The 13,087-nt window shown below is 37.0% G+C and overlaps 1 protein-coding gene across 2 annotated transcripts in view; it reads right to left on the reverse strand.

The window, feature by feature from the left end:
- LOC126482325 (conserved oligomeric Golgi complex subunit 6) overlaps nucleotides 1-13,087 on the reverse strand; it is a 120,581-nt gene that overhangs the window by 86,366 nt on the left and 21,128 nt on the right. For both annotated transcript variants that reach the window (XM_050106371.1, XM_050106372.1), the window contains exon 3: nucleotides 8,828-9,047. In XM_050106371.1, coding sequence (XP_049962328.1) covers nucleotides 8,828-9,047 — 220 coding nt within the window. The remainder of the gene's footprint in view (nucleotides 1-8,827; nucleotides 9,048-13,087) is intronic.

A 13,087-nucleotide genomic window follows, 5' to 3' on the forward strand; every position in this document is an offset into this window, starting at 1 on the left:
TTGCCCACCTTCTGTTTGGTTTCATTACAGTCATAAATATGTCTTCCACTCCAGTTTGTTCACTATTTATTTGTTTGCCTATTGTTTCTAGCAATTTCCAAAAAGGATTTCACCAATGGTTGATCAACCCATATAATATTTGGTGGTTTTTGTATTAAAAGCCAATGCTGTGCAGATACAACTAAAAGTTGGTGGTACATTTCTTATATCAGATACAACAGAAGCTTGGATTTGGAAAACAAGCAATGTATATATCTTACCAAATGCACTCATGATTAATTTCACTCTTTAATTATTTATTTTGTTAAAATACTTTGATTATGTGTTGTTTTAACCCTAACCCTGGTTTTTAGACCTGCTTATAAACTTGTTCTATGAAATACTTCAGTTCGTTGGTGAAGGATTTTACACTAAAATTTGGTTTATATTACCTGTTGGTTCGCATTTCATACTTTGGGGCTTAATTTATCCTATCACAGTTCTCAACTTCACATGCCAACTGTCCAGTGTTGCCAATGCGCCATCACAAACTGTCAGTCACCCGCAGTGTTCAAATAGTGCAGCGCACAAGCATAATTGTTTCTGGCATTGATGGCAGATCATTGAACTATTACTGGCTGCAGCAAGTAAAAGTACAATTCTGCCCACTCCCTGTTTTTGGAATCATAGCCATATAAAACAATGTTTCCATCCTATGTCTGCTGCACCCACTTTTAACTTCATATGACTAAAAAAGCAAAATTTATGATGACACCATCAATAAAGACAGCAGTTTGCAGCTGAGCATAGCATAACAGAGCAAGTAGGAATTGTGATGTCCATGATATAGTGCAGCAGACACGGGATGAAAACATTGTCTTATATAGCGATGGAATGAGCACTGGTAACATCACACCACTACCAGGGCTATATAAGGATGAGCATTGTTACCAGAATGCACAGTAGTATCACATGCCAATGTGCTGTCACCACCGACAGTCTCTCCTCACCACACCACACGGAAGCTTATAGACACATCGCGCACACATAATGTTGAGTGTGCAATCAACCATTTTAATATCACAGTATATTATTAGTATCAACTTATTTATCAGTTTATAAACAAATAAATTTGTCTTTAAAAACATAACGCTTTATAAGACATGCAGTGTAAAGATGCTCAAATTATTCTTGGGACCGAGTGCAGGCTGAAACCTGAACTGGAAAGCTCTGACATATTTTGAGTCATTGAACGTATATTGGAATGACAGATTAGAGGCTATAGGATGGGGAGTGTTCATTGCAGCTGACAAAAATATTATCTCTAGTGAAGTCAAAGTTGCATGTGACAGAGGTGTGGGTGAAACCAAGTTAATTGTTGGATGCTTTATCAGCCACCTGATTCTGCTGTGACAATTCTAAAGTTATTAAAAGAAAGTCTACGGTCAATGGCGCGTAAATACCCAGATCATGCAATACTAGTTGGAGGCTACTTTAACCAACTGACAGGGATGCCTATGGATTCATTGCAGGGGGTACAGAGAGACAGTTGTCTGAAATACTTTGAAAATGTTTTCTGAAAACATGTCTTGAGTAGCTAGCTCAGCATTACACACGACACAGAAATATCTTAGACCTTGTAGCTACAAATAGGCCAGACCTTATCTACAAATAGGTCAGACCTTATCGACAATGTCAGTATAGAAATGGGAATTAGCGAACATGATGTCATTACAGCAACTTTGATTACAAAAGTTAATAAATAAGTCAAGAAGGCTAGGAGTGTGTTTCTACTAGATAGAGCAGATAAGCAGTTATTACCATCTCACTTGGACAGTGAATTGGCATAACTTACTTCCAGTAAGATGGATGTAGAGGAATTATTGGCAAAGTTCACGCAGATTCTAACTCATGGTCTGGAGACTTGTGTGCCTAGTGGATAAAGGATGGAAAAGATCCATAGTGGTTTCATAAAACAATTTGGAGGATGCTGAGGAAGCAGAGGCTGTTGCACTTTCGGTTCAAAAGGGAACACGCAAATGATGACAAGCGAAGGTTAGTAGAGATTCGTACGTCCGTGAAAAGATCTGGGCATGAAGCATACAACAACTACCACCGTCACACCTTAGTAAAAGATGTGGCAGAGAACCCAAGGAAATTCTGGTCTTACGTAAAATCGCTAAGTGGGTCTAAGGCTTCCATTCAGTCCCTTGTTGACCAATCTAGTGTGGCAGGTGAACACAGCAAAATGGAAGCCAGAGATTTTAAATTTAACATTCAAGAACTCGTTCATACTGGAAAATCATACAAACATAATGTCATCTGATCATCAGGCAGAATCCAGAATGGACAACATAGTAATAAGCATCCCTGGCATAGAGAAACAACTGAAAGATTTGAAAGTAAATAAATCACCAGGTCTGGATGGATTTCCAGTTCGAATTTACAAAGAGTACTCTATGTCATTGGCCCCTTACCTATCTTGCACTTATTGCTAATCTCTTGCCCAGCACAAAGACCCAAGTGACTGGATAAAGGTGCAGTTGACTCCAAAATGTAAGAAGGGTAAAAGGAAGGACCTGCAAAATTACAAACCAATATCCCAAACTTCTGTTTGCTGCAGAATCCTTGAACATATTCTCAGTTCGAATATAATAAACTTTCTTGAGACTGCGAAGCTTATGTCCACAAGTCAGCATGGTTTTAGAAGGCACCGCTCATGCAAAACTCAGCTTGCCCTTTCCTCACATGATATACTGAGAAATATGAAGGGCAACACGCAGATTCCATATTTCTAGGTTTCTGGAGAGCATTTGACATGGTGCCTCATTGTAGGCTTTTAATGAATGTTCGAGCATACGGAATAAAATCAAATATGCGAGTGGCTCGAAGACTTCTTAAGTAATAGAATCCAGCAAGTTGTGCTTGACAGCGAGTTTACAACAGAGACAGGGCTATCGTCAGGACTGCCCCAGGAAAGAGTGATAGGACCACTGTTGTTCTCTACATACATAATGATTTAGCAGATAGAGTGGGTAGCAAGCTCCAGTCATTTGCTGATGATGCCATGGTGTACAGTAAGGTGTCAAAGTTATGTTATGTTATGTTATGTGGTTTATTCATCTCATTACATACAATTTTCAAATCATTTGATTTGATGTACAGGAGACATGTCAAGGTTTACAAAAGAAACTTTTTTCACTTTTTTAAGAGAACTACAAAAGTTTACATTATATTTTACATTTCTAAGTTACAGCTACACATGTACATAAAATAATAAATGTATTACAATCCCTGTGTTCAGATTGTGAAGCTGTCCTCAATGAATTCATCGACAGAATAATAACACTTTTCCACCAGGAGAGTAAAGAGCAATCTTTTCAGTGAACCAATCTCCATTTTAAATATATTACTGCCTTTTATTTTATTGAAAATTTTTAACCCCATATACTCTGGCATTTGGGCATAAAGTTTTAAACGATGTGTTGGAAGTTTGAAGTTATCTCTGTGGCGAGTGCTGTAGTTGTGGTCAAAATGGAAATTGTCTAGTGTATGTTGATTTCTATATAGGAACACCACCATCTCATATATGTAAAGTGAGGGGATAGATAGTACTTTTAAATTTTTTAACAGTGGTCGACAGGATGCCCGTTTTTTTGCAACACACATGTTTCTAATTACTTTCTTTTGTAATACTAGGAGCCTAGTGACATTAGCTGAATTTCCCCAGAAGATTATGCCATAACGAATAACTGACTCAAAGTAGCAGTGATAAACTATCTTTCTGGTATCTATGTTTGTGGCACCTGACAAAATACACATTGCAAATGCTAAGTTGTTCAATTGATTTGCTAAGAAATCTATGTGTACCTTCCAATTTAAATTTTTGTCAAGATTTAGGCCTAAGAACTTCACGTGGTTTGCTTCTGTGATATCCTGATCATTGCAAGTTATCTTTATTTCACTCCTCTCTACTGATTTAGCTTCAAATTGCATCATTTTGGTTTTAGTTACATTTAGTTTTAGTCCATTTTGATAGAACCAAGATTCAAGTTTTTCTAAAGTGTTTTTGGCTTTTTCTGGAATATTTTCAGATACCTCATTTTCAATTAGAACTGATGTATCATCAGCAAATAAGACTGAATGAACATCAATAGCAAGTGGTAGGTCATTTACGTAAAAAAGAAACAGATAGGGACCCAATATCGAACCTTGTGGGACTCCTTGGGGAACTGTTTTCCAGTCTGATGAATAATTGGTTCCATTTGAAGTTAAAATTACTCTTTGTTTCCTACCTGACAGGTAAGAGCTAAACCATTTTAAAGCAGTGTCTCTGATTCCATACATCTGTAATTTGTGGAGGAGTAATGCATGGTTCACTGAATCAAAAGCTTTAGTCAGATCACAGAAAATACCTGTGACCTTTCTACCTTTATCTAACGTGGAGCATATTTTTTGGATAAACTCATTTATAGCATTCGCAGTGCTTTTACCCTGTTGGAATCCGAACTGGTTTTTAAAAATTATATCATTTACAGTAAGAAAGTTATTAATTTGTTTTGCTGCAATCTTTTCAAACACTTTAGAGAAGACCGGCAAGAGAGAGATAGGGCGGTAATTCCCCATATCTTCTGTCGATCCTTTCTTGAATAGAGGTTTGATCTCACCATATTTCAATACCTCTGGAAAGCATCCCTGTTCATAAGATTGATTTATAATAGTTGACAGTGGTTGGGAAATAATATCATACACATACTTGATTACAGATGTTGTTATTTCATCCCACCCATGTGAGGTTTTGTTTTTTAGAGACAATATTTCCTTTTCCACATCCCTTTGGGTTATTTTTTTCAAATTGTTTAAAAGATGTGTTCTGGCTGTTTTCCAAGTTGAGTGATTGTAGGAAGTAGGAAGATACAAGATGACTGAAACAAAATTTCCAGTTGGTGTCATGAAGGGCTGCTAGCCCTAAATGTGGAAAAATGTATAAGTTGATGCAGGTTCAATGTTCAGATACAGTATTACTAGTGTCCTGCTTTAAGTGAAGTCATTTAAAAGTCTGGGTGAAAAGTTGCAAAGGGATATGAGGTGGAACAAGCATGTGAGAACTGTGGAAGGGAAGGCGAATGGTTGACTTTGGTTTATTAGGAGAATTTTAGGAACGAGTGGCTCACCCGCAAAGGAGATCGTATACAGGACGTTGGTGCGACCAGTTCTTGAGTACTGCAAGTGTGAGATCCTTACAAGGTCAGATTGAAGGAAGACATTGAAGCAATTCAGAGGACGGCTCACAGATTTGTTACAGGTAGGTTTGAACAATGTGTAAGTTACAGACGTGCTTCAGGAGCTCAAATGGTAATCCCTGGAGGGAATGTGATGTTCTTTTAGAGAAACACTGTTGAGAAAATTTAGAGAACTGACAACAGAGGCTGGTTGCCGAACAATTCTACTGCTGCCAACATACATTGCGCATAAGGACCGTGAAGATAAGAGAAATGTGGGCTCGTACAGAGGTATATAGGCAGCCATTTTTCGCTTACTCTCTTTGCAAGTGGAACAGGAAAGGAAATGACTAGTTGTGGTACAGAGTACCCTCCACAATGCACTGTATGGTGGATTTCGGAATATCAATGTAGATGTAGAATACCTTCAGATAACCACAATGGACTATGTCCATTCATATCAACTGTTGATAGTAAGAAAAAGAATCCTCAACTACTTTTTGAAAATGTTTTATTTTAAGTAACTCGGCGTATGTGAAGAGAGACGATCCTTTACATCTGTATACTTCTGTCTTAGTTTTTCTACATCTTTTTCCTAAGTTCTAATTGTTGACACAAATAAGCACTATTGCATTTGCAGCAATGTTTGTATTCATAATTAATGATTTCTCTATCACTGTTATGCACATTACTACCATGTGAATCAACTCAGGAGGATGGGAATATGGAGCTGGAACAGTCGCAGGCTTCAGCTTGTGATTCAGAAAAAGATTCAACTTTTCAGATTCCTTTCATAATCCGAATTAGCAAAATGTATTTGCCACACACACAAGCATTAGCAATCAAAAATTAATCGGAGCATTTAACAACATTTATTTGCTCTTGTTTCGTATCATTATTCCAAGGAATCATATGAAACATAATTTCCATCTTTTTTCCTTGTCTGCAGTGACAACTACACAGCGAACCATTATTTTTAATCAAAAACAATTTAGAACATACTCTCAGAGCCCCTCAATACTTTGATAACATAGTATAACTCTGCACTTAATCATTTATCACCAACGAGAACTTATGCAAACAACCTTGTATTTACTCAAAACACAATTGGTTATAACAGTGGTGGGCTACAGAGTGGTGGCAGCATTGGCTGTGGTCTCACCGACAGAGCTTGCTACTGCACACATGCCTTGTGATTCCTACAGTCCATTCAAGTAGCTGTGAGGATCAGGGCAGCAATCGCATGGCTGTCAGTTACCATTTAATAATGGCAAGGACCACAATGATGAAAGCTAATGGACGTACAACCACTTGACGACATCTTTATCTTTGCCTCTCTTCCTACTCACATCCTCACAACAGAAGGGTTCCTCTCAATCTATTATCCAAGTGACCTGCTCCAACTTTCAACCTCCTCTACTTAGACCCTATTCCCTTCCTGTAGAAGGAAAGTATAGTTTTGAAACCTAGAAGGACTATTTTCTCTTTCAAGTGCTTCTATCACAATACTGGGACAGGGCCTTCTGAAGTTAGATACTGGCTACTTTGTAATATCAGGTGCAATTTATTAGCATTTGATAAATTGTAATCAGCTTTAGTTTTAGTTCCATTTGTTCCCTGCCAAGTCAATTTTTGACTGTTGTGTTCTGAAAGAAGGCAGGAGGTAAATATTTTATTCTCAGCATTATCTACTAATGAATGTCTTCTTATTTCTGCAGTCATCCACAAAATTTCCCCACTTAAGTATAGTGTTATTTTTGTCCCCTACTTCTGTTTTAACACTCCCCATTCCCATTTTGTCTCAGGTTTTCTCAAAGAGAGTGATCAATAGTGTGCTTTCATTCTGCCAAGTTGATGTTTCCATTTTATGCCAGATGGATATTGCATTCCATGTGAATGTGTCATGTCATCAGAAGAGTCGAGAGAGCCAGGGAACATCAGCAACATACCTCAATAAAACAACCAAGCAAATCAGCTGTCACCGAGCACTGTCTTGAATATAATCATGAAATGAATTATGATGAGACCAATGTCACTGAGCGCACACAAAGTTTCTGGGACAGCATAATTAATAAGTGTATCGAAATAACGATATCAGAAAACCTAATAATCAGGGTTGGTTTCAGTTTTAATAATACTTGGGGTCAGGCACTCAATTTATCAAAAACCTGTTTGACATCACATCCACCAGTGTTGAAAAACATGGAGAGAATTTGCGTTTCACGGAATATTAGTGTGAGCTCTGAAAACCAAAAGAGTGTCAAAGGGTGAACTGGGCATCGGACTTCAAACTCTGCTGTAAACAGTGGAGTGAGACAAACAATAATTCACAATCCAAATTGGAATCCAGGCAGTACATTTAATAGCAAAACTTTCAGGGACCTGAAGAAGATGGTTTGGTTGGTTGTTGAAATATTTTGCATGAACAGGAAACAACAGCTTGGCAGAACACTTGGAAGCGTGTTATTAATTTACTGTAATTTCTTAGTTTCTGTTGGTTTTTGTAGAGGTCCTCTACCTCCTATTGAGAACATTTCCAATTAAAAGAAATCTTCCCATTCTGTCTGAAATTTCGTGAGATCTAGGCATTTATGTATTTTTTTCTAATGTGATTACATTAAATACAAATTGAGGAACTAAATTATTGATGCCTATTTAGGACCACTCCTAAAATTAAGAATGGCATTTTACAAACTGGACATACAGAAACTTTCCAAGTAAATGAAAAACTATTGTTCACATTGTTTAAATATATGCTGACATATATTTTAACCAAACTTTCACTTTAATAATGATATAATTATTACCACTACTTTATAAAAAGTTATTTAATTACCTCTTTATTTGGAGATATTTATTTATGGCTCTCAAAATAGTTCTGAAGTTGTTACAATGGACAGTAACAGCTCTTTCATGCCAAAAGTTTACCAACTACTTACCTACGCCAGAGCATGAAATCACATCTGTCATTGTACGAACTGAAAATGTATTGTTCTAAGGCTGCACTAGGATATTGTTTTGGAATGGTAAGCAGTAAGGTTGCATTCTGTACATAATATACAAAGTAATTCCAGGAAATTATGAAGAGAGCCACAGCCGGACCTGCTATAATGATTTGGGAAGGCATTAATATGATTTCAGGTTACTTCTGAGAGAGCATTTTGACATTTTTTTGGTATTTACATGTCTATGAGCCACATTATGAATTCCATAGCTGTGTTTGCTGACATTGTGAATCTGCACAAATCTTACTAATGATGTTATTAGGAGCCACTAGTGTTCTCTGGTGTTTGTCAGTAAGTGCAGATTGCAGTAATCTTGATCATTTATATAATTTACTTGGATAGATTAAAAAAAATCTTCTCACCAAGTGGTGGCAGAACAGATACTTAAAAGAAGATTCTAATTAAAACCTCCTTTTATGTGTGTGTTCTGCTGCCACTCTGTGAGTAGATTTTTATGTATCCATTTAAATTATTTTATAAAAAATTGATCAGTTACATGTTATTCCTGATATGCAACTGGACAATATTATCCTGTGACCGGGTCATTCTTGCTGCACATGTGACCTTTTTTGCCAGTGTTGTTACTGTATATAAAAATGTTTGAAAATGATGGAACAGCACCTGATATAAAGCCATTTGTTCCATAATCTGAAGTGCTGCAGTCTGGTGGCCACTCTGCATCAGGGTACGGCAACTGCCATGAATAGACTGCACGCGCTCCAAAGCACTAAAAAATTCTTCAGTAATTGCACCATCTCTCAGTACAGTTTGCTCTGAAGATGAAAGTTGGAAACTTCTCAGAAATGCATCTGCCATTTTCTGCTGAAGAGTCAACTTCTGGCTGAAAGCAGAATGACACCGACATTTCAAGGTACTAAAATAAACACAAGTCGTAATTAAAATAATGATGATGATGATAACAAGAATAATGACACCTGGTGAATGGGTTTGGAACATCCACTAATAAATAACTGACATTACAATAATGTACTTTTTTACTCTACATCATGATAATGTAAAGTCTTTGACACAGTATGAATTCAGCTTAATATCAAGATACATAAGGGGCATGTGGAAAAATATAACCAAACTTTTAAGTGTCACAGAAATTTTATTTTCCTACTGACAACATTACATTTTTTTAACATCAATATGGCAGATGTCTGTTTAAGCTTTGTAGAGTGGAAGGAGGTTATTAAGTAGTACTGGAAGTTTGAAATTGATGATGCAATTCAGAGAGAGAGGAGAAGTTGATAAGGGGCTGATCCAACCATCCAGTCATCATGTTCTTTAGATCCCACTTAGGGGTACCTTCCGGAATGTAGAACAAGTCAAGATTAGCGATTGCTAAGTTAATAAGCGTGTGTCTATGAGACTAAAACAAGGTGGATCAAACAGTGTGTGATGTGCAGTAAGGCCCACCAAGGTGACCCAACATGTTTACAAATGATTAATTCTCAAATATAGTACTGAAATGGTTTTAGCTTTTCACCACAAAAATGTTCACGGCAAGGGTCACATGAAAGTGATGTAAGCTTTAACAGTACATGACGCATTCTGAATAGCAGAAGATCACATTATTTCATTTGAAGACTAGTGCAACAGCTAAGTGAAGATGAACCAGATTCCAGGGTACAATTTTGTGGATGGGTTCAGGGATGGTTACAAGTGAACTACGTATTATGGGTAGTAGGGCGCGGTTGGTCAAATGAAATACAATCAACAAGCCAAGACCACAGTTGAAAATGCTGTGAATTTGTCTTGAGCAGAGATTTAGTGCGGCTTAGCTCCTAGAGGACTTGTTGGGGTTTTCCTTTATGAAGGTGCTGTAACTGGAAGAAGATACCTAACAATGCTTGCAGTTTACATTTTCTCCTTTATTTGTTTAACGACATATGATATGTGTGTCTTTTAATCATACTGGGACACACTAATTGATCAGCAGATACAGTTATGCACACATCCATAAGTCACAACCAGCCAATGTTCACTGCGAGCCCTATGGTGCGGGTACTGATGTCATCCTAGCCCTACGTGATTTTCTGCTACGCTGCGATTTGGATTTTGTTGTTACATACTGTAAAGTTTGGCTAGCACACAGACTTGCCTGTCTACCTAATTCGGTATTGTCTTCACGCATCACTCAATCAACTGTTGTGTTTTCAGTGAATGAACCCAAGTCAAGTGAGAACAGAGAGTGTGGTTTGTATTTGAGAGCTTCCCAGCTGCATCTACAGTGTTCTGCACTATTGTGCGAGTTAGCCAAAAAACTTCCAGAGTACTGTATTGACTAAAAGGTATCCTCCACCAGAAAGCTTTTGTTTTGTGTGTTTTGAGAAGAGTCAGGAACTGTTACTTTCTGTGATTCATTTGTATGTATATTGTGTTTAATAGAATCTGTGTTGTTGTTGTTGTTGTTGTTGTTATTATTGTTGTTGTCATCATCGCCGTAGACATTGAAGCAGAGTGAGTATCTGAGTCAAAATTTGCCAACCCTGTCTGTAGGATACAGGGGATAAATTGAGTTTCCTGCATGCTCCCTAGACCTTACACTACTCAATTTATTCCTAATGGGGCACAGTTAAAAGAGAAGGAATACTGTCAAATGTTGTAGCCTCTACACACTTTTGAATGAGATTCAAGCAACATGTACAGATGTTCCATTGGACACTTTAGTGTGAATTAAGGTATCTGTTGTGACTCATACTCAGAAATGTATCAGTGCTGAAGGTCAATGGTTATGACTATTTCTATTAGCCACCATACGGAACATTTAGTTTAACCAGAAAGTACACTTGTAGGTACAAAAATAAATTTTCTGTTACCATTCACATGTACGCAAATATTTTTGATGGACCCTAAATATAGTTATCACCCCCGGATATCTACATATATATAGTGTCTTCTTCCACTCTAGAGAAAAAGAAATGCTTATAAACCTAACAGTTGTAACACACTGTGAGTGCTTCTCTACCAATCATTTCATCTTGAAGGTGATAGGTACACTGACCACATCTCACTTACTTGTTATCTACAACTAAAAATATTTCAAACAATGGAAAATTCAGAATGGAATAATGAAAATATTACAAAAAGGATATATTGCTACTCACCATATAGTAAAGAAGTTGAGTCGCAGATAGGCACAACAAAAAGACTGCTAAACAAGTAAGCTTTCAGCTAAAAGGCCTTCTGTCTGGCTCTGGCAGCCAGATACAGTGGTCGTGTGTGTGTGTGTGTGTGTGTGTGTGTGTGTGTGTGTGTGTGTGTGTGTGTGTGTGTGTGTGTTTTATCAAATACAGAAGAAGGTCTTTTGGCTGAAAACTTACTTGTTTAGCAGTCTTTTTGTTGTGCTTGTCTACGACTCGGCATCTCCACTATATGGTGAGTAGCAATGTAATCTTTTCATAGTATTACAAATATTTCAGTATTCTCTTAATATATCATCAGAAAATAATCAGAGCTGTGAGCTTCATCTCTGTGTACTCACAACCACACACATTCACTGATGCAAAAGGTTTACTTGTTATCAAAGATTAGTGAATAACAGTTGCACAATAAAGAAATTTTAACATTTGTCTACATATTTTGGGAATCATGCTCTCATCATCTGGTCATCCATTTTTTTTACTGTGTACCTCTGTGACAATTCACACTATATATATATATTCATCCCTGCTGGTGCATGACTACTGCACAAAAAACAAAATCATTGCGCTGCCTCATCCTTCATACTCTCCAGACCTGGCGCCTGCAGACTTTCTTTTATTTCCAAAGTTGAAAACCCTGTTGAAAGGACGAAGATTTGCAATATGAGATAAAAGAAAATTTGTAGATGGCGCTTCACACAATCCAGCAAAAAGAGTACCAAGATTGTTTCTAGAAGTGGAAATGGTGTTGGGCACAGTGTATCAATTGTAGGAGAGTATTTCAAAGGAGATGTTGCACAATAAGTAAAAGGTAAGGGGAGAAAAATTTTGTGGCCATAGTTCCAGAATGTTATGAACAGACCTTATACCTGATCCAACGGTACATTCAGACCCTGTGATCTGACCTCAGATTATCCAGGACCAGATGAGGATACTGCTACTGCAGGAAGTGGGTGCCAGAGAGTGCACGAAATTACTGAATAAGAACAGTAGTGTACTTCTGAGAAACTGGCTGGTGTGCCACATTTATTTAGAAAAAACTACCAGGATGACGTACAAAGTGTAGCACTAGGGAGGCACCAGGGTCATTCAATGTAAACGAGGAATCATTATAAAAAAAATAATTTTTCTGTGGGAATTTTTTCCCCTGTTACTTATGTAGGTTGGGCATTGAATTTTGTTGGCAAGATTGATTTTTTCCCTCTAAAACCTTTTGTTTACTTGTGGGAGCCATTGTTTTGAAGATTAAATTGTTGAGTTTGTTCAAGCAGAAGATTTGATCTATTTCAAGGTAAGAAAAAAATCATGAAATTTATTATAATTCTTTAAGGTTTGTACATCACTTTAAAGTGCATAACTTCGTCTTCTTTTTGGTATATTTCTAGAAAAAAAACAATTTAAGCATAATAAATACAAAAACATTTATATAACCTAACCCAAAATGTATAACAAGAGTTATCAAATGCCAATTTTTTAAAGATTTTCACAAAATACATTTAAGTACAGAGGCTTATATGCCATGCTGTCCTTCACATAAGTGTACCTCAATTTGGTATCTCAAATAAATTTCCTCCTGGAAGTCTTCTCCTGGTATAGAATATTTAATTCATGTAATGTGAGTTACCTTTATGTATGTAATGTGAGTTACCATAATTTTTGTAGGATTAGTTATAATTCTGAGCAGTCACATTGGTTCTGAATTACATACAACACAACTAACAATATATTGCAA

The sequence above is a fragment of the Schistocerca serialis genome, chromosome 5 (assembly GCF_023864345.2).
Source record: "Schistocerca serialis cubense isolate TAMUIC-IGC-003099 chromosome 5, iqSchSeri2.2, whole genome shotgun sequence".
NCBI lineage: Eukaryota > Metazoa > Arthropoda > Insecta > Orthoptera > Acrididae > Schistocerca > Schistocerca serialis.